At 40.4% G+C, this 23,011-nt stretch overlaps 1 protein-coding gene across 27 annotated transcripts in view; it reads right to left on the bottom strand.

The window, feature by feature from the left end:
* ARHGAP26 (Rho GTPase activating protein 26) overlaps positions 1–23,011 on the bottom strand; it is a 458,375-nt gene that overhangs the window by 18,731 nt on the left and 416,633 nt on the right. For 6 of the 27 annotated variants that reach the window (XM_016953982.2, XM_009449864.4, XM_009449865.4 and 3 more), the window contains one exon: positions 2,795–3,070. The exons of 4 other annotated variants lie outside the window; for them this stretch is intronic. In XM_016953982.2, the coding sequence (XP_016809471.1) occupies positions 2,795–3,070 (276 nt within the window). Of the gene's footprint in view, positions 1–1,575; positions 1,765–2,794; positions 3,071–23,011 lie in introns of all 27 variants that reach the window. 17 more of the 27 variants (XM_054685253.2, XM_009449869.4, XM_009449870.4 and 14 more) reach the window with 6 other exon arrangements.

The raw sequence follows: 23,011 nt of genomic DNA, 5'->3' as shown, positions 1-23,011 counted from the left end.
CTCTCTTTTAGCCTGCCGCCATCCATGAAAGACGTGACTTCCTCCTCCTTGCCTTCTGCCAGGATTGTGAGGCCTCCCCAGCCACGTGGAACTGTAAGTCCGTTAAACGTCTTTTTCTTCCCAGTCTCGGGTATGTTTTTATCAGCAGCATGAAAACAGACTAATTCAGACAGTAAGCAATTTCCAGAGGAGACATCATTCAGAAGTTCATGGGACCACTGATTAGATCTAATTCAATATTTACTTATAAAGGCTTTGCTCAGGGAAGGAAATCTGAAGCTTCATGCTCTGGAAGTGGATTTGAGGGAGGCCCCAGTGGACCTGAATAACGGGTGTATACCACCACCTCTTTGCTATACACTACAGTGTACAGGTTTCGGCCCTCTCTGTTCCTCTGATGGGCTAGCTCCTCAGCAGTGTTGCTATCTGTGCTCATCTGGGCACACACATTTAGTCCAACTCTGCCTTGACTATTTTTTTTTTTTTTGAGATGGAGTCTAGCTCTGTCACCCAGACTGGAATGCAATGGCACGATCTTGGCTCACTGCAACCTTTGCCTCCCAGGTTCAAGCAATCCTCCTGCCTCAGCCTCCTGAGTAGCTGGGATTACTGGCGCCCACCACCATGCCTGGCTAATTTTTGTATTTTTAGTAGAGATGGGGTTTTGCCACGTTGTCCAGGCTGGTCTTGAACTCCTAACCTCGGGTGATCTCCCCACCTTGGCCTCCCAAAGTGCTGGGATTACAGCTGTGAACCACTGTGCCCGGCCTGCCTTGACTATTTCAAGAGGGCAGCTTCCTAAAGGGTGTCCAAATAGTGCTATTCTAACAATGGCCAGGGGAGGAGGTACTGAGTAACTGTGACCCCAGACACACAAGATGGCAATAGAATGGCAGATTCTATTGCCATTGCCCTCTGTCAATCTGGAAATACTTTGGGAGGTAGGAAGAAGTAGGAAGGAAAAACAGTCTGGAAATATTTGGGGAGATGAAAACGAGTGAAGAGGTAGAGATACTTGACAAGAAACAGGGCCCCAAATCTCAGAGTCACAAAAAAGTGAGTACCATCAAGGCAGAGAGGACATTTTAGGATTTTAGCTGAGTGATTTCACTCTCTTGAGTCTCTTAACCCATTTTGTCCAAAGGGCCAATATTTTGAAGATTTTTACTCCATTTTGATAAAAATGAAGGGATTACATTTTCCTAAAGCCCAAGTTTCTCTAATGAGTAAGTGAGGCATTTTGGAAGCTGACTTGTCTGTGGTCACTTAGTTTCCTCTGTTTCAGGTCCTCATGATCTAATGAGAATAATCTATGCTATTTCTGGTATCTTAGAAAGTTGATGTCTCCCAAAGTGCCCAGAAGATGTCCAAGAAATGATTAGGAAATCACTAGAATGTCAGGAAGACATGATCTGAAAATTTCCCTTATTTATAGAGTGAGAAAAAAAAGAATTACTGAAAATCTCCTTCCCATCATCCAGGACAAAGCCAGGTAGAAAGCTGTATAAAACCTAAAAGAGCAAGTCAGGCTCTGGGCTGGGAGCTGCACGGAAACTCAAAGTTGGGGTTACCCACGTGTTTGGAGGAAAGAGTGCTGAGCTGAGGGGGAGAAGTCCTGAATTCTGGATTGGCTCTCATTTGGTCATGGCATTGTGTCCAAGTCACCTCCCTGTGCTTTGGTTTTCTTTTTCCACAATAGGGTTCAGGCCATTTCTCTTCTCATTCTCACACGAGCATAGAATGAAATGATAGATGTGTAAGTGCCTAGTGGGGAATAAAGTAATATATGTATCTGTATATATATAAATAGCATGGGGTTTTCTTTTCTTCTAAAAGTGAAACTCGGCTTCATAAATTATTTAAGCCTCTCTGCTGGATCCACCCTTTGGAGAAAAAGACAGAAGGGAAAATACTCCCAAAGCCCAAAACGCTTCTGATGCTTATAACTGGGCTCTACAATTTGGTTGTCTGAAAGCTGAGACTAAGCTTGAGAGAGAAGCATGTTTAGGAGCTCCACAGCAAAGGAATTCTGCAGGATCCCTATTCGTTCTTTTCCTGGTTGTAAAGAGCTCTTTTTTTTTCCCAAAGAGCACAAGAGCAAAGAACTTCAGTGCGGAAGTCACAAAAGCAGGGAAAACTACAGCATGGCCCTGAGAAGAGGAACTAGGTCAAGCTGCTCTCCCTCAGAGAGAGGTAGTGCCTGTTCCCAGGACAGCTCAGGCTTCATGACACACAGAGACAGAAGCAGGCTGGGAGCATGGATGGTTTCGGGAGTATATGGGGGACAATGAGGCATAAGCCATGAGCAATTTAAGAGAAATCGCTTCGTCTCTCAAGCTTTTATTCTATGTTCGACGTCTCTCCCCCAGTGGATCTGGTCTAAGTGACTGGGTGTCAGTGCTTAGGGCCAGGGGCCCAACCCCACAAATAAATATTGCCTGATGCTGCCTGATAAAAACGAGAAAAGAAAAGGTTGGCACATGTCTCAACACTGTTTCCTCTTATGTTATCTTACACCAAAGTGCAGAGAGCACATGAAATTGAGAGAGCCATCAAAACCAGAGTCTGGTTCAGGAGGTGCTCCTTCCCCTAACTCTAGGCACCAGAGAGGTTAATTCAGAAACTTGAGTCAGGGTTGAAAAGGGTGTGAAAAATGCCATGCTGATTCATGCAAATGGTCCCTTTTAGCTCTGGTCTCTTAGGATGGAACCACAGGAGAGCAGGGGCAGCCCCCTGTTGTCCCTGGCCAGCTTTGGATAAACGGGAACAGATTGGTCATCATCCGAGATTTTACCTGGAGTCTTCATGTACCGCTTCTTCTGGCCTGTCAAAAAGCAAGTGCAGGTTTGGATGGCAGGGAACAAAGTTGACGAGGAGGCTGAACACTGCATGAAGAGAGGACCAAGCCAATGAGAGAACAACGGCAGCAACAGAAAACCAAACAAACCCTGCAACAGACCTGATGGGGGATGAGTCGCTGGACGTGGATGAGGTGGGCATAGGGCTGGATGGCGCCGAGAACATGGGCCAAGATGGCGAGAGGGGTGAAGTTGGGCTTGGATTCGGGGGGCTGCAAGACATAACAACCAGAAAACTTGTCAGCACACAGGGAAACCACAATGGGAGCACAGGAGGTCATGGGAGGCCAGATGACGGAAAGCTGGGCAGAGCAGAGGAGCACCGAAACCCAGGGATGTGCTGTCAGGGCCATGTCACATTCCTCCAGACCAAACCTCCACGTCCAAGTAAACGTCTGTTCTGTAATTCCTCGGAGTATAAACAAGCTTTGCCCTGCAGAACAACTGCTTTTCAGGTGATAGAAGCTTCTTCGATCATGTACATTGGCGACAAATGCCCTGAGCCCACGCACATGAGTTCCCACACCCACATGCTATCACCAGCCTTGTTCTGAGGCAGGGCTAGCTTATAGCGAGCCTTCAGCTTCCACTCTTGTGGGAGTGTTTTTCAGGTTATGTCTCAGCAGAAATGACCATTTTTTTTTCTTCTGGGCCACAAAGGCCATTCGGTGAGAAAATAATTTCCTGTTTGCATTTTTAACTAGATGGGCTGTGTGCCACTGGAGATCTGAAGTACTGCATGAAGAAGGTGATAGCCGATGGAGGTGAATACAGATACACCTCTTGGGAGACGGCATGCGATTACCAGCAGAATGCGGTTCCTCTGAGGTTTGCTGCCTGGGCTTGCCCTTTCTCCTTTCGTGGAATTTGGGCATTACGATACTCAAAGAAAAAGCCCCAGAGGGAAGGCAATGAAAAAAACGAACTGAAACCTTCAATTTGTTCATTTTGTTCCTTGACGGGTAGCTAATCAAAAGTTTGGAGAGGAAAGGTTGAAATTACTCACTGAAATGTGGCTTGTGGATTTTAATTGGTTGTGTTAGCCCTTTGACTTATTTCCACAAATGACACAAGCACCTTCACAACTCTGTGAAATCATACATCACAAATAGTGCAAACACCAATGACGGAGAGAAACCAGTTCAGCCACACCACCACTTGCCACTCCTGAATCTCAGCGGACTGCTGAACTGTTTGAATCAAGCCCCTTCATGGGGGCAAAAATGACAGAAATCCGGTTCAAGGGGAACAGACTTTCTAAGCGTACTGCAATTTAGCAGGCACACACAAATGTCCTACTTACTGGGACTTCCCTAGGGTTATACCAATTCAAACATGAGACCCAATAATAGCCCTAATTACTTACTGTTGTAACACCTATAGACAAATAACAGCAAAAACCACAGTGTGAGTTCATCAGAGAGGCTCAAACTAATGTGACTGATAAACACTTTATTAAATTCCATTACGTATATTTTTAGAACATAAATTCCATGAGGCAGAGGCTTTTGTTTTGCTTACTGCTGTATATCCAGTGTCTAAAATATCCAGTGTCTGTAGGTACTATATTTAACAAATCATTATTGAGTAAATTAATGAGTCTCATTTACCCACGCAACAAGCCCACAAACAAGTACTGCTATAATTCCCATTTCACAGATGTGGAAACCTGGGCTAAGCTGAGGCTTCTCTAAGGATACCCAGCCTATAAGTAACAGGGCTGAGGTTCAAACCTCATCTGCTGATTCTAAGCCCAGGGCTCCTGCAGCCAGTGTACTCCCTCTGACATAGCAGGACTTGCCCTGTTCCTCTAGCCTGTGCCAAGCTTCTTTACAGACTCAGTCATAGCATTAGAATTCTTCTTAACCACTGATTCATGTGTTTCCTTTAGATACCTACCCTATTTGCAAGGGAAAATGACAATACAGTGATAGAGAATCACAATAAGACTCAACATATTCTAAATTCCAACAAAATCCCCAATCCTGCCTCCAGTGTTCGGTCTGGCGGATTCATATAGCAGATGGAATTCATATAAGAGAAGAAATAAAATGTAAAGAGTATGTCTCTTTAAAACTTTTTTTTCTTAATCCAGCAAAAACTAGTCATTGAGCACTCAGTATGTTCAAGACAATAAATGATATTTGCCAAGGTCCCTTGACTTCAAGAGCTTAAAATATATTTGACAAGAAGCGGCAGATTTAAAAACAACAGTAATGTAAGACAGTAAGATCCATCAGTTGAGGGCTAAGCTAGTACTAGCTTAATACCTGGCTCCCCCTTGACTCTGTCTTGAGTCCTAGGAAAAGTGTCAACTCCTTTCTACTGTGCAGTCTCCATTTTCTTCCACAGTTGCTGCCAGTCAGAGAGGCCTCACTTTCTCAGTCCTCTCAACACAACCCTGCCCCACCAGACAATGACCTAGTAGGCAAGGCCTGGCAACAACTTTCAAACCACAGCCCAGCCCAGGAACCCAAGCAGAACCAGGGACAATTTGGAGGTTCAAGAGAACAGCCCAGACCCAGGGGCTTGTACCAATCTGTTCTTTTGGTCAGTGGTTACCACAGGACAATTAAAAAGTCCTTCCAACTTTTTTTTTTTAAATGACTTTAATAAGTAGGAAACACCTCCAGCTTCCTATTCCATCTGTACCAAGAATTATGCCTTTGGCTAATGGCATAGTTTGGAACATATTCTGTGAACACAATGTGGGTTCTAAATGTTTTTCACATCCTCAGATATCTAAGTGGTTTTTGGCCAGAAGTACACGGCTGAAATTATCTGGGGGTGCGGCTGGAATGCAGGATATTCGTAACTATTATAATAACTTACTCCTCAATCCCCATGTCAATTACCGTAGTATCAACTGCAATTTTTTCTTCTGGAGACGGAGTTTTGCTCTTGTCGCCCAGGCTAGAGTGCAATGGCACAATCTTGGCTCACTGCAACCTCTGCCTCTTGGGTTCAAGCGATTCTCCTACCTCAGCCTCCCAAGTAGCTGGGATTATAGATCCCCCCCACCATGCCTGGCTAATTTTTTGTATTTTTAGTAGAGACAGGGTTTCACCATGTTGGTCAGGCTGGTCTTGAACTCCTGACCTCAGGTGTTCCACCCACCTTGGCCTCCCAAAGTGCTGGAATTACAGGCATGAGCCACCATGCCTGGCCTCAAATGTAATTTTTAACAACAGAATTTCAGAATTTCATTTGTTTATGTTTTAGCCATAGCAGTAACATTTGGTATAAAGTGACTGCATTTTAACATTTATTACCACTATGTTTGAATTGGTATAATAATAAAATGCATACTCCACAGTACTTCTGTGATTTTTTTTTAAAATTATACTTTAAGTTCTGGGATACATGTGCAGAATGTGCAGGTTTGTTACATAGATATACACGTGCCATGATGGTTTGCTGCACCCATCAACCCATTATCTACATTAGGTATTTCTCCTAATGCTATCCCTCCCCTAGCCCCCTACCCCCTGACAGGCCCCGGTGTGTGATGTTCCCCTCCCTGTGTCCATGTGTTCTCACTAACTCCCACTTATGAGTGAGAACATGCGGTGTTTGGTTTTCTGTTCCTGTGTTAGTTTGCTGAGAATGATGGTTTCCAGCTTCATCCATGTCCCTGCAAAGGACATGAAGTCATCCTTTTTTATGGCTGCATAGTATTCCATGGTGTATATGTGCCACATTTTCTTTATCCAGTCTATCACTGATGGGCATTTGGGTTGGTTCCAAGTCTTTGCTATTGTGAACAGTGCTGCAATAAACATACGTGTGCATGTGTCTTTATAGTAGAATGATTTATAATCCTTTGGGTGTATACCCAGTAGTGGGATTGCTGGGTCAAATGGTATGTCTGGCTCTAGATCCTTGAAAAATCACCACACTGTCTTCCACAATGGTTGAACCAATTTACAACCCCAGCAACAGTGTAAAAGCATTCCTGTTTCTCCACATCCTCTCCAGCATGTGTTGTTTCCTGACTTTTTAATGATTGCCATTCTAACTGGCATGAGATGGTATCTCACTGTGGTTTTGATTTGCATTTCTCTAATGACCAGTGATGATGAGTGTTTTTTTTATATGTTTGTTCGCCACATAAATGTCTTCTTTTGAGAAGTATCTGTTCATATCCTTCACCCACTTTTTGATGGGGTTGTTTTTTTTTCTTGTAAATTTGTTTAAGTTCCTTGTAGATTCTGGATATTAGCCCTTTGTCAGATAGATTGCAAAAATTTTCTCCCATTCTGTAGGTTGCCTGTTCACTCTGATGATAGTTTCTTCTGCTGTGCAGAAGCTTTTTAGTTTAATTAGATCACATTTGTCAATCTTGGCTTTTGTTGCCATTGCTTTTGGTGTTTTAGTCATGAAGTCTTTGACCATGCCAATGTCCTGAATGGTATTGCCTAGGTTTTCTTCTAGAGTTTTTATGGCTTTAGGTCTTACATTTAAGTCTTTAATCCATCTTGAGCTAATTTTTGTATAAAATGTAAGGAAGGGGTCCAGTTTCAGTTTTCTGCATATGGCTAGCCAATTTTCCCAACAGCATTTATTAAATAGGAAATCCTTTCCCCATTGCTTGTTTTTATCAGGTTTGTCAGAGATCAGATGGTTGTAGATGTGTGGTGTCATTTCTGAGGCCTCTGTTCTGTTCCATTGATCTATATATCTGTTTTGGTACCAGTACCATGCTGTTTTGGTTTCTGGAGCCTTGTAATATAGTTTGAATCCAGGTAGCATGTTCCCTCCAGCTTTGTTTTTTTTGCTTAGGATTGTCTTGGCTATATGGGCTCTTTTTTGGTTCTATATGAAATTTAAAGTAGTTTTTTCTAATTCTGTGAAGAAAGTCAATGGTAGCTTGATGGGGATAGCATTGAATCTATCAATTACTTTGGGCAGTATGGCTATTTTCATGATACTGATTCTTCCTATCCATGAACATGGAATGTTTTTCCATTTGTTTGTGTCCTTGTCTTATTTCCTCGAGCAGTGGTCTGTAGTTTTCCTTGAAGAGGTCCTTCACATCCCTTGTAAGTTGTATTCCTAGGTATTTTATTCTCTTTGTAGCAATTGTGAATGGCAGTTCACTTCAATTTACCAAGCAAATGGAAAAAAAAAAAAGCAGGGGTTGCAATCCTAGTCTCTGATAAAACACTTAAAACCAACAAAGATCAAAAAAGACAAAGAAGTGCATTAAATAATGGTAAAGGGATCAATGCAAAAAGAAGAGCTAACTTAATGCAACAAGAAGAGCTAACTATCCTAAATATATATGTACCTAATACAGGAGCACCCAGATTCATAAAGCAAGTTCTTAGAGACTTACAAAGAGACTTATACTACCACACAATAATAGTGGGAGACTTTAACACCCCACTGAGATATTAGACAGATCAAGATAGAAAATTAACAAGGATATTCAGGACTTGAACTCAGCACTGGACCAAGCGGACCTAATAGACATCTATAGCACTCTTCACTTCTGTGATTTTTGAAATGACTAAAGGAATTATGCCTTTTGTTTATTTGTACTTTAGAGTCATGGCAATAATCCTATCAACAATACTACTGCACATTTTATGTACCGCAAAGATGCATGTCGCAACAGAAGGACTGTAAACAGACAAGAAATAGAGAGTACATTGTATTTTAGTTCTGATGCAAAACTAAGGGTGTATGACTATGTGTTCTCATACTCATAGAACACATATGTGAGATATAAGACGCACAGGGATGGTTATTATGGCCCAAGACTCTTTGTAGAATCTTAAATTCTCCTTTCACTACAGAAGTGTCTGGCTGTAGGTTACTTAAAAATGACAACGGCAGACAAAAATAAATACATAAATAAATAAAATAAAAATCTTGCTCCCTCCTGCCCCTCACCAAACCCAAAACAAAACAGACAAATTTCAAAATGGTCAATTTCACTCCTGGCTCTGAAACCTCCAATATCAAATTTGCAACCCCTTTCCCACTAATGAAGCCAAGGATAACAAACAATTAAAAGAGGAGAAAATGATTTTATAACTACAATTTTAGCAGATGACTGCTAAAGGCATTCCTACAACCCTCAGAGTCCAGATGGGTGTATTAAGCTGAATGCCCAGTGCCCCTAAATATTCCTGGGGTCCTGCCAGGCCCCCACATCTAGGCCCAATGACAGCAACAACACAGCATACACTGTAGCATGCAAGGAACATTTGCTGGTCTGGTTTGGATTCAACTGGTAGGCTTACATCCACTTTAGTTTGCTGGCCCACAGTGTCCTCAAAAGGAGTCAGACAGTCCCAGTCAGTCTCTGAAATTCACTGGACAGTGAAAGAATAACGGTTTAGGAAGATAAGGCTAAAAGGCTTGGCAGCATACTGGGTTGTGGCTGATAGTTCAAGTACAGTGTGTAGCAATATCATCAGCTTGACACCCTTCTGTGGTGACTCACTTGAATGATGGAACATCTGCTGGACCAGCCAGGGCATGCCTGCCATACTGTGGCAGGGCTGCCCAGGCAGGCTCCCAGTCTGACAAGGGATGTGGCAGACCCTCTCTGATCTCCACACTACAGTAGTAGAGCTGCTATAAGATGAGAGGTTCCGTAACTGGAGGAGTAAGCTGACCACGAAGAAGAAAGTTAATCTTTCAAAATTCTAATAATGAAAATTACTGATGGCCTTGTAGAAAATTGGAAAATACCAAAAACCAAGAAGAAAAGAAATACAACCATACATAATTTATGCCACTGATAATCACTGTTAACACTTTGGCATATTTCTCCTCACTTTTTTTTGGAGAATTATACTACACATGTAGTTAATACCCTCCTTTTTTTCCCTTAATAAGGCATTTTCCAATGCAATTATATAGCCTTTGATAACATATTTTTAAAATGGCTACAGGCTGTTCTATTTTATGGTATACTCTGATTTCTGTAACCATTTTCTTATTGTGTATATTCAGACTCCTATCCCCCTTTAGCTATTATAAATAGCATTGCAACTCACATCTTTGTAGAGAATCCCTGCCAGTGTCTCAATTGTTTCCTTAGCATAAATTCCTGAAAGTAAAATTAGTGGGTCAAAGGCTAGGAGTTTCTTTTAAAGGTGTTGATATACCGTGCCAAATAGCTTTCCAGAAAGGTTCTACTGCTGTGCATTTCCACCAACACTGAGAATTCCTTCTCACCATTACCCCACCAACATTGAGCATGATCATTAGAAAAAAATTGGATGGACATTTTTTCAGTGTTCAGAGGTTACCCTGGACTCTTTGCTTTCCTGGTCTTTTCAGTGATGTACGAATGAATACAATTCCCTTCCTGTGTTCTGTTTCCACGTGGAAGCAATGTTTAATTTTCCAAAGGGCATTTTGACAAGAGGGTTGTGTGGGGAAGGAGACAGGCTGATGGATAAAGAGACAGATATCCACAACCTGGAGATGTGAGACCCCCCTAGTTGAAAGGTATGGCTGCTCCCAGAGGAAAAGAAAGTAGTGGATTTGTAGCTTAGTGTAGGACTTTCAAAACAAGGATGAAGTCAGAGGGATAAGGCACACAAGGAAGGGCCTGAGAGTCTTGCACTAAGAGTCTCCACAGTGTCAGACTTTGGAGAAGCAGCAAAATTTGCATTTGCACGTCTCTGCCAGGCAGTGGCCCATGATCTGCAGTCCAGGTCCCCAGTGATATGTCTCAGGCCTGGGTTGAGCCTCGAATCACCGGCCCAGGGCTAGTCTTAATGCTGTCAGTTCCCCTTCCAGGTTAGACTGTTAGGTGGGGATGGTGCTATTAAACTAACAGGGGGCGGCTTTGATTTTGCCCCTATGATGAAAAAGAGAAGAAAATTCCATGAAAATCTAAAATGTCCTATCTAATCTAATCCCATTTCACTGAATTCTTCTTCCTTGGAAAATATCCCTTTCTGGCTTGACTTAAGGTAAAGGGAAATCAAACTTTAGCCAAGAAAATAGAGCCAAAAGGAACAGTGGTAAATTGGCTACTGGTGAACCAGACCAAATGACACAAAACCAGTTTTTATCTGTTGAAAATCTGAAGACATATATTCCTTATGTGTGTCCACTCAAGCTTTTACAACAAAGAAATTCTATATAAGTCCTAACCTCCTGGATTTTCAGTATGTACTTCACAACTTTATGAGCAGAAAAAATCCACACGTCCCTGAGCTTGACTGTTTCGTGTTCTTTTCTACTACTCATGTGCAGATGTCTTTGCACAGATTATTTCCCCTCATCTAATATAATTTAACATGCATTTTTATTTAAACAATGACAGAGTTCGGTTTCTTATTTTAATGAAACTAGTGAAATCCCCTTAAGGTTTTAACAATAATAGGGAAATGCATTTTAAAATACTTCTTCAATAATTTACTTTAAAAATAGCTTGACTAGTTTACAATGCAGTGGTTCTGTTTTCTAGCTTTAAAAAATAATTCTTAAACTATTGGGTACTGTGGCCACCACCTGGGAGATGGGATCATTTGTACCCCAAACCTCAGCATCACACAATATACCCATGGAACAAACCTGTACATGTACTCCCTGAATCTAAAAGTTGAAATTATTTACACAAATAAAATAATTTCTGAAGTTTTAAATAAACTTTAAACTTAGATGGGGTGAGTAGGAATGGTAAGTAATTCTATGATTTAAACAAAATTCAAGATTTTGGAATAGCACATACATCATCCTTAATGTTCCCCAAGTCAATAATCCGAATCTTTTCTCACTGAATAATATAGAAATATGAGGTAGAGGGAAAAATTCCAGATTGGAAACAAAGACATCTGGACAACAGTCCTAGTTCAATTGCTCATTGTACAGAAAAACCTCAAGGGAAAGGGTCAGAAAGGTTAAATGGGCAGAATGCTTCTATTGTGCACCGTGGCTCACAATACTTATTGACCTTAATATTCTTTCCTGTTGAACCTAAGTGTAGCCTCTCAATCTTTTCCAATACCGCATTTCAGGCACAACAGAACTGCCTAGAATAAAAATTTCTCTCAACTAAAAAATTTCACAATTTGTGAATTTATTTGTAAGAAAACACTAAAGCATTTTGGGGGCATTATAAAGTGTTCATATGGTAACAATTGCTATCTCAAAAGATCTGAATAGTTGCTAAGAAATCCCAATACTTCCTTACTAGGCATATAACTCTTAAATTGAGTATGGTACAATTGCCTTTCTCTACATAATGAAGATATTGTGCTTGCCAAAACAAATTCACTCAAGTAACATACAAATAAAAGGAACGCAATAGTGCTACTACATCCAATCTTTCATTGTTCTGGGGTATAATCTAAAGCCACTGTTTAAATGCTAGAGATGTTTAAACATGATTCTTAAAATCTGTAAGCAAGAAACTATGACTGCCTCAGGGGGTTGAGAGTGGGGAACTGGATGTACAGATATGGACTAGACATTCACTTTTTTATTTATACTGTTAGGAATTTATCATGGACCTATACGATTTTATACTACTACTGGAAAGTGCTCTTTTATACACGGTGCTAGACTAACTGGATATCTATATGGAAAAAAATGACAGAATCCCCTACCTCACACCATACATAACAAATGTGTTCCAGATGGATTATAGACCTAAATGCCAAAGGCAAACAATAAAGATTTTAGAAGAAATAACTCCAGAAACTGAAGGTTCCCAAACAGGGGCTGGAATTTATCCAGTAGGGCATAGAGAGGGCATATCAAAAACAATATTAAAAGGGTAAAAAGGCAGCCTACAACATAAAAATGAACAAAGGGTTTATAACCAGACTATGTAAAGATTTCTTACTGGTGAGTAAAACACAACCAAGTGGGAAATGGGCAAGAAACCTGAATAGGGATGTTAAAAGAGAAAATCCAAAAGAAAAGGCACTCAACCTTTCTGTGCTGCAGGAAATGCAGATTAAAACCACAGCGAGATGTTACTGCACACCCACCAGAATGACTAAATAGCTAACATCAAAATGCTGGAAATACCAGAGGTTTATGAGAATGAGGTACATCTCATTCTCATCTGTAACTCATATTTTGCTGCAGAAGGGGTGTAAATTGCTACAATCATTTTCAAAAATAGTGTAGCATTATCTAGCAAAGGTGAAGATACCATTCCCTTGGACCCAGTAGTTCCATTGCTAGACATACACCCCAGAGAAAGGTGTGTTATGTGTACACTGGAAGACATGTATTAGAATGTGTAGAGCAAATTATTTGTAAAAGCAGAAAATGGAAATTCAAAATTTTAGAAAAAGTGGAATAAAAAAATAATTTTTGTGTATTAATACAATGGTGCACTCTACAGCAATGAAAATGAACTACAGCAACATAAATGACTTAAATATGGTTGAGCAAATGAAGTTGAACTCAAAACAATAAAATGTTGCATTTAAGGATATATACAGTCTATCCTCATTATTTCCATATTCCTTATTTGCAAATTCACCTACTTACTAAAATGTATCTGTAACCTCAAAATCAATACCTGGGGTGCTGTTGAGGTCATCCGAGGACATGTGCAAAGCAGCAAAAACCTTGGGTCGCCCAACGGCACATTCCCAGCTGAGGTCAAACAAGGCAAAGCTCTGCCTTCTTGTTTCAGCTCTCATACTGTAAACAAGTGTCTGTTTGAGGTCTACCTAGTACCACATTTTCATGCTCTTCAATGGTGATTTTGCCATTTAAAATGGCCCCTAAGCATACAGCTGAAGCACTGTCAAATGTTCCTAAGCACAAGAAGGTTGTAATGTGCCTTATAGAGAAAATGTGTGTGTTAGATGAGCTCCAGGCATGAGTTAACAGTGCTGCTGGTCCTAAGTTCAATGTTAATAAATCAACAATAATATTAAATGAGGTGTCTTTAGGCAGAAATACATATAAAACAGGGTGGTGTACTGATCAGGTGATGAAAATGTTGTGACCAGGGGCTTACAGGAAGCTCACTCTGTATTTCCCCTCCATGCAATGGCTTAGTATTCAGTAATTCCGTGTTTGCAGTGACTTTATAGAACATGACTACCGCGAATAACAAGAATGGACTGTATTTATGAGGTTAAAATATAAATAAAAACTAATTGATTACCATAAACATGAGATTAGAGCCCTTGTGGGGAAGAAGAGGACTGTGATGGGGGAGGAGAAAGCAAGAGATGTGGACACCAGCAAGGCTGCAGTTCTTAACCAGTGGGGGGTGAGGGGGTGGTTACTAAATAATAATTTAGTATTATTTAGGGGGTGTTTGCTAAATAATAATTTGTTAAGACGTACATTTATATTTCATGTACTTTTTAATATACGTTCAAGCCTATCTTAAAACATATGAACAGTAAGTACCTTAACATATTAGTAGCATTCCCTGGGTGATGAGATTAAAGGTAACTTTTAAATAGCTTTATTTTTTTAGAGTAGCTTGAGGTTCACAGCAAAATTGAGCAGAAAGTATAGAATTCCCCTATATCCCTTGTTCCCATATGCAAAGTTTTTGTGCTTTTAAAACATATTTTTGCAATTAACATGTTACTTTTATAACCACAACTTAATAAATATTACACACACACAAAAAGTCTCCCCAGCCACCCAAACTACAACTTTTACTCCATAGAAGAAGGATGTTTAATAGAGGCAAAATGATAGTTCAGCCTTTGTTGCACCAATCCACGGTTTAGGTTGCATAATACGGTTGGCAGTTCCCAACTTGTACTGTTTCTCTGCCTACTGCACTGAGAAATTATGTTGACTCTTTTAGAGACTTTTTTATTTTGGGAAACTTATTACAGTAAATCAATGGTCTCTTCCTTTTACCTGGGGTAGGGGGACGTCAAGGAGGATGTCTCTGATGTAGCATTCTGAGTAAGCTGCACAACATGTTAACAACACAGGCTGAGAGGCATTGGCTCTCTGGCATACTTTCCTGTATGGTCTACTTTCAGGGAATATTTCCTGTTTGGACTAGGGGGAGGAAAAAGATTTAATAAGAATCTAAATGTCCACTGCTGAAAACAAAGGAGTAACTAAAATTAGCAGCAGTGGCCCAAGGCATTTCAGCTTACAGGTAACCCTGGAGAGGAGATTCCTTGAGTAAGGAGCCTACAATATTTCACTATGTTCAGGACTTTTCAGCAATAGAAGCAGCACTTCTGCAAGGACAATGTCCAGGATGATTAAGTTAAACTCTTGCAAATGCACGAACCTTGGTCCAGACACCATGAAAGGCAGATGAGGCAGAGAGAGAAAGAGAGATGAACTTTGATGAAAAGGCTAAAAGTCTCCAAGTCTCTTTCTTTCCCTCCAAGCGAGTAGCAGCCTTCCCTCTAATTCTGGTGCTTATTTAGTAGTCTAAACATGTGGAAAATTGTCTCTGATCTGATTTTAATCTATTCAAGCTTCTTCTCTACTCCATTTATATCTTCCACACCTGGCCCTGCTCCTTCAGCGTGACCATTCACAAACCTGACACTCTCCCTGTGTTCCCGCTGGCCCTCCACAATGGCTGGCGCAGGCTGCCATGGAGGAATGTAATCTTACTAAGCTTCATGGTGATTTTTACCCCGTGTTCATTTGGTTCTGAGGAGCTTATTGACTTGACCGGAAAAAACTTTAAATGATTTTCCAGCAAAATCACCCTTTCCGCTGGAGAAAAGAGTTTTACCATCTGTGAATAAAAACAAACTGAAGGAAAATCATTTTTATATTCTCTTCTAGTTCTTGTACTTCAAAACCAAATATCCACAGAGAAGTCAATGAAAAATAGACATGGCAAAACACAATTCTGATCTCACAAAATTTTTTTTTTTTTCCCAAATCTGAGGTGGATCCAAATTTACTCTGGAAAATCTACAAGTTACTAACCAAACTTATAGTGCAAAAAGGTTTTATACATAAATGCTTAACTTAAGAGAACTATTCTTGGTGAACATTTCAAAATTCAAATCTGATGATTACATCATTTCTCTGCTTAAAACACTTCAATGCTTCCCCATTGCTCATAGGATAAGGCCTTCTCACCTAGACTATTATAAGAATCTCCAGCCTGTTTTCTTTACCTTTTACCATTCCAGTCCATCCTACTGTGCACTGTAAGTACAAACACCTGCTAAAGACATAGCTTAATAAATATTTGTTGAATGTTGTTGAATGAAGAGCATTTTCCTGCTCATAAATTTCTCGTTACTTAACGAATGTAGAATAAATTCCTTACTCTGGCAGACTGGAATATGTAGTTACAGTTTATTCTAGAATTTTTGCATTCCCCTTCTTCTGGTTCACTTGGAGAAGTTCTTTTCCATCCTAAGTGACCCAGGTGAGTCCAGTGTCCTGCTGATTTCACTGCAGGGCAGGCATGTGATCCAGGCTGGCCACAGTGGTCAGTGTGGACAACTGACCCTTGTTCATCTGTGGAGTCTAACAAAGTAGTGCCCCCTTATCCTCGGTGGTTATGTTCCAAGATGCCCAGTGGATGCCTGAAACCGTGGATAGTACCGAACTATGTATATACTATGTTTTTTATAAGTATATATCTATGGTAAAGTTTAATTTATACATTTAAGCATAATAAGAGATGAACAACTACAATGATAAAACAATTATAACAATATAATGAAAATTATGTGAATGTAATGTCTCAAAATTATCTTACTGTACCATAAACCGTAGCAGCCTCAGCATATATTTTCCCTTCCTTAAGTCAGTAACTTTCACCTTTTCACTTACAGGAAGCACTTTACGGCTTCTCTTTAGCATATGCAAATTGCCAGCATTACCACTCTTGGACTTTGGGGCCACTGTTAAGTAAAGTAAGGGTTACTTGAAAATAAGCACTGTAGGCCGGGGCATGGTGGCTCACGCCTGTAATCCCAGCACTTGTGGTAGGCCAAGGTGGGTAGATCACCCGAGCTCAGGAGTTCGAGACCAGCCTGGCCAACATGGTGAAACCCCACCTTTACTAAAAATACAAAAATTAGCCAGGTTTGGTGGTTGTATACCTGTGATCGCAGCTATTCAAGAGGCTAAGGCAGGAGAATCACTTGAACCTGTGAGGCGGAGATTGCAGTGAGCCGAGATCGTGCCACTGCACTCCAGCCTGGGTGACAGAGCGAGACTCTGCCTCAAAAAAAAAAAAAAAAAAAAGAAAGAAAAGAAAATAAGCACTGTAATACCTGGAGTCAATCTGATAACTGAGGTAGCTACTAAACAACTAAAGGGTGGCCAGTGTCCACAGTGTGGCAAAGGGATGAATCCTGTCCCGGGGAGCAGGACTTCATCATGCGGGGAGCAAGACTTCATCATGCTACTTGGAATGCTATGCAGTTTAAAACTTACAAATTATTTGTTTTTATAATTTTTCATTTAATATTTTCAGATAGTCATTGACCATAAGTAACTGAAGCCAAGGAAAGCAAAACCGTAGATGAGGAGCGCCTACTGCATATGAATGCTCTTCTTTCTGGATCCAACAATAAAATGTATTGGCTTAGGGTGACCAGAGATCTTTTTTCATATTACATGGCCAACATCTGTCTGCAAATGAAGTTAACATGAAAAAAAAAGAGGGAAGAAGAGCCAAGCAAAATGATAATTTGGGCTCTTAAATCCAAATGTGCTGAGGGTTAGATCCACCATGAGACTTCCCAAGATGTCAGCTTATGACTTCCATTTTTTTCCCTTAAGCTAGCTGGGTTTCCTCATTCCAAGGCGTTTCACAATAGAGCCCCAACTCCCCTCTCAGTACTCATTACTTGCCTTCAAAGTCCCCAGGGGTCTCCAAGTCAGCAAACTTTTTCTTAAGGGGCCATAAAGTAAATAGTTTAGACATTGCAGGCCAAGAGGCAAAACTGAGAATATTATTTAGCTACTTATATAACCATTTAAAATGTAATAATGGAAAAACACTCTTTTCTCACAAGCCATAGAACAAGCAGGCACCTGGCTGGATGTGGCCTGTGGGCCTTGGTTTGCCTACCCCTGTTCTAGACAAATGGCTTTACTTGTGCCATGAGTATGCTTTAACCTTTTGCATCTCCATGTTCCTGCTGGTGCTGCTGTTCCCATCTGAAATGCCTTTCCCTTTCCTGTAACCACTGCTCATCCGCCACTCAAAGCCCATTTCAAATGCGACCTCCTTCCTCAGGCTTCTTTGATATCACAATGAGTTTGATCTTTCTCCAGTGAGTTAGATCTTTCTCCTTGGAATCTTCAAGGGCTGTGTTTTTCTTCCCGTCTTGATGCTACATTGAATTGCAGTTGTCTTATCCCTCTTTTATCTCTTGCACACTGTGAATGCTTAGAACTGACAATATCTAAAGACTGTATTTTTAAGAAAGACTCCACAGGATCAAGTAAATAGTTAAAAGAAAGGAAATGGATCTACCAGAAACCAAGGGTAAGACTGCTGGCAGACAGGGAAGGCAGACATTTCTGAGTCAGAATTATCTGATGTCATAAAACGGTACAGCTCTCATTCTGGTGTTGTCACGACAGCTCCACATATGGCCACTTGTCGGCTTGCCTAAGACAGGCCTGACAAATACGATGGAAGGGGACATTCAGACATTTCATTTCTGGTTGGGAGGGAGACAGGCACATTGGGCATAAACTTGGATGAATGCCTGTGTTTCAGTATTCATTCTCAGCCACCCACTGGCATTGTTCTTGCTCCTGGCTACTGGGTGGTGGTGCCCAAACTCAGTCATGAGTGTCCCACCTTCATGACGTTTGTCACATCTGTGTATCACATGTAATTTTAATACATATTTTCTTAATATTTTCTTTAGATTGATCTCTTTAACAAATGTCTACTTTAGTCTATTGCAAATAATATCTCATTATTATTAGCATATAGAATAAAGTTCACCCAAGCACCATTTAAAGCTATTTCAGCTATCTCAGTGTCACACAGTTCACATTTTGGAAATTTCTGTTCTCGGCCACTAATCCTTTTATACCCTCTTGTAAAAGTGTGGCATATATTTTCCCAAGATCTACTTAATTATTCGGAAGAGCCAATTTAATGAATGAAAAGCATATTTGTCCACTCAAGCAAGGTGTACACAGTCATTTAATGTTTCTCTCTCGTAATTTTGGTATCATTTGTCTACACTACCTACAGAATAATAAAAACAACAACAGTTATCAACATTTAAGGAATGCTTTGTACTCCTGGGAGAGTTTAAAACAGCTTTATTGAGGTATAATTTATATACCACAAAATTTATCTGTCTTACTTAAGTGTACAACTTTTAGAATACTGATGGAGCTGTGCAAGCATCATCCATATTCAGTTTTATAATGCCACCATCACCCCAAAAAGGTCCTTCCTGCCATTTGCAGTTAAGCCCTGCTCCCATGCTCAGCCACAGGCAACCACTGATCTGCATTCTAACTCTAGAGATCTGCCTTTTCTAGATATTTCACAAAAGTGGAATTGCATATTGTGTGGTCTTTTGTGTCTGACATTTCATTTAGCATGTTTTCTGAAGTTCACCCATGTTCTGGCGTGTATAAGTAGTCAATTCATGTTTATTACTGAATTCTATTCCATTCTATGGACACCATGTTCTTATTGAGTAGTAAGATTTCTGCATAGATTCTGGATACAAGTTCTTTATTAGTGATAATATTTGCAAATATATTTTCCCAGTGTGTGGCTTGTCCTCTCATTTTTTCAGTGGTGTCTTTTGAAGGGCAAACATTTTTAATTTTGGTCAAGTTCAATTTGTTAATTTTTTTCTTTTTAAATTGTGCTTTTGGTGTTAAATCTAAGTATTTGCCTAACCTAAACATTTTCTCCTATGCTTTCTTCTAGAAATTGTCTGGGAATATCTTTATTTCACTTTCATTTGAGAAGAATAGTTTTGCTGATCATAAAATTCTTGGTGGACAGCTTTGTTTTTTCCTTAAGCACTTCGAAAATTCAATGTATATCTAGCCACCATGGTGCACAGAGCCTCCCTCTTATGTTCCTGACATGCTGCATCTGCTACTCAGGCAAACTGCAAGCACCCTGCCCCATGCAGCACTATTCATAATATGTGCCCTTGCCTGCAATCTACTGAAGCATTTTTACTTTAAGAAGCATGTGTTGGAAGATATAAAAGAAAAATATTTAAAACTGTTTATGAGCAAATTTCCTCAAAAAGCTTCAGAAGCTGGTCCATTTGTGCCATCTGTTATAAGAGAAACTAGAAACCACCTGTCTGTCTGCCTGAGCTCTGCTCTTACCAAGGAAGCTGTAATTACCTCTTTGGTGAAGGATTTGAATCATTACAGTAAATCCTTATTCAGCGCATATTGTATTAGGAAGGCATTCTGAACCCCAGAAACCAGGTCTTTTTTTTTTTTTTTTCCCCCCTCCTTCTGTCCTCCAAAGATGTAGTAAAACCTTAGCTATTAGGAGCCTGGAAGAGTGAATTGTGCCTTAGCCTTGTTTACTACTCAACAATAAATATTTAATAATCAAATATTTACTTAGCACCTAGTACATGCCAGGCACAGTTGTAGGCACTGGAAACACAGCAGGTAACAAGCCAAGCAAGCCCTCTGCTCTCAGGCAGCTTACATTCAAGTTCAGTAGGCTTCAAGGTAGGGTGGGGGAGAACACAGGCTGGTGGAGGAGAAAAATATCAAAGCTCCTATTGGCATTTTAAATATCTGATTCTTATAACATTTATATTTTTTATGTTTTCTAATGTGTGTAATATAGCAATTACTAAGGCAGGTATACACTTTATAATTAAGTAAATAAAAACAAACACTTATTGGAAGTACATGCTTTTTGATAATATTTTAATTATTATCATAATGGAAAAAATTTAGGAAATACTACTTATGAGTGTGTAAAGCAGAAAATAAACTCGTAAACAACCAAAGAAGATAATTTTAGGTGGTATTAAGAGCTATGAAATCAACTAAAATCAAGGCAGTGTGAAAGCAGGTGCCTGGGTGGGGAGGGTGTGTGGGTGTAATTTGGATTCTGTGGCTAGGGCAACTTCTTTTGGGTGACATCTGAGCCGAGATCTCAACAAAGTAGACTGCTGAGGGCTCACTGTCTTAAGCCCAAGTGCATCTTTTTTATGGCTAAACATTTAGGATTAAAACAAAGCTAAACCCCATTTCTGCCTAAGCTCCTTCACAGTCTCTTTGCTTAATCACAGAGACTTTTCCCAGAATACTATGTGAACTTAATGGAAAGGGTCCTATTTTGAAAGAACTGTGGAAAGAAGATCAGTAGTAAACATTGGCCTGTCTGTAGCAGAATTCCCAGTAGTAGCTGATAACAGCAAAACATACTTTTCCTGCAAGAAATTGTTTCTTGGTAAAGCTAAAAAGTCATTCTGTTTAGGGAAACAAATGCTTGCCTTTTCAATGAAGTCTCTGTGCACCCTTCAAAGAGTATGTCGCTTGTTCCATTTCGGAAACGGGGAACTACACAAGCCCCAAACAAACAGCCCAGGGACTTCTCTTCTTCTGTGTAACCTGCCACATCTCTAGCTATTTGCAGGATGCAACACACTGTTTGATACTACAGTTATTACACCTCCTTTTTCTAGGTTACCCTCACTTTCACTACCTGAGATGTAACAGTTCTAAAGTTCTACTCACTTTTTGTCAGTATATTTATGTTAATTCACTTGCAACGGTATTCATGGTCACAGTGGTACAAGCTCATTCAGTTCCCTTCAGAAATCATCAGTCTACACTTTCAAATATACCTACCTGAAATGTTAGTGAGGGTAAACTTTCCACAATGTCATCCCCAAAACCCCACAGCATGTCTCTGTCAGCTCTTCCTTCTTCCAACATTGTCACCCAGCCTTATCATGACAAAATGGTACTCTACTATATATACTCAAACTTTCTGTCATTCTCCCAGAAAACTATAGGAAGGAAGGGAGACTCCCCTCCGGGAAGGACTATTACAAATGACAAAATTACAAAAATGAAAGAAAATCAAATGTACTTTACAAAATGGCAAGTCCTAACATTAGCAAGAAATTGAATGACTATGGCAGGGTTGGGGCCTAAGAAGCTATATCTTCAAAATACTATTCCTGCTCTGGCCTTGTGGTTCTGATGAGCAACCAGAGATGGGAACCACTGATCTTGGTTCCTATTGTGCTCTAGGTCAGCTCTGGAAATGACTGGGAAGTGTGAATGCCCCACGTATTGTACTTAGTAGCAAAACACTGTTGTGATTACTTTGTTCCTCTAAAACCTTTTATTTGTTCGCATGGATTTTATTATTATTTTTGGCTCTGGAAATATGTGTAAGCTTCTTATCCACTGAATTAATAAACTTTTAGTGCTAATCTGAGATTTGGTCAAAAGAACTGTAGGGATTCTGAGAAGGGAAGGATCAGACTGGGCTGGTGTAGTTTGCGAAAGTGTCCTGTGAGATGGAATGCTCTCATTTTCCATTTTTGGGTTCAAAATCAAGGGGGCTGTGGCCTCCTTACAGCTGAGAAAGGAGAATCAGTGTCAAGAGCAAAATGTTTCTCTCTGCTGAGGCAAGACATAGCAACAACACAAAGTCCTGCTTCTAAAATAACAGCTCCCAATGGATAGAGTGCATTTATGACATGCCAGGTAGGGCTGGACACTCCCCTGTCACTGACTCGTCCCAACAGTCCTGCAAGGGCAGCCCTGATTTTGCATAGGGGTAAGCTGCAGGTTGAAGGGGTTGAGTCATTTTCTAAGAGCCAGAAAGTGCTGGTGCTCCGCCTGACCTCAGGCAAACTGACGTCGGGAACCTGGGCTTTTCTGAATGCCTGTGCCACTGTTCTCCTCTGGCCTTGCCTGTGTGGCTTCCACAGGGCGGATGGCTCAGAAAAAAGCTTCCACACGCCTCCTCCACAAGCCCGGCAGACACAAGGGACCAGGAAATGCCTGACACAAACCAAGCAGACTTCCAGAAAATTTGCTTGAATTGCCCTAGAAGCTGTTGAAACAGGTGAAATCCCATTCCATGATCTCATAAATACACATTAAATAGAAAAGAGGAAAAAATGGCTTGGAAGCTTCTCAATAGTTTCATGGGTTATCTGTTTTCAGAGAAAACTTGTCATACTTGATAAGCAGATTTCTAAAAGAAAACAATATTCTTAAGAATACTGAATTAACAGTTAAGTGCAGGA

Source organism: Pan troglodytes, chromosome 4, assembly GCF_028858775.2.
Source record: "Pan troglodytes isolate AG18354 chromosome 4, NHGRI_mPanTro3-v2.0_pri, whole genome shotgun sequence".
NCBI lineage: Eukaryota > Metazoa > Chordata > Mammalia > Primates > Hominidae > Pan > Pan troglodytes.
Note: the sequence above shows the minus strand (reverse complement) of the source record. Positions and strands in the feature narration are given on the sequence as shown.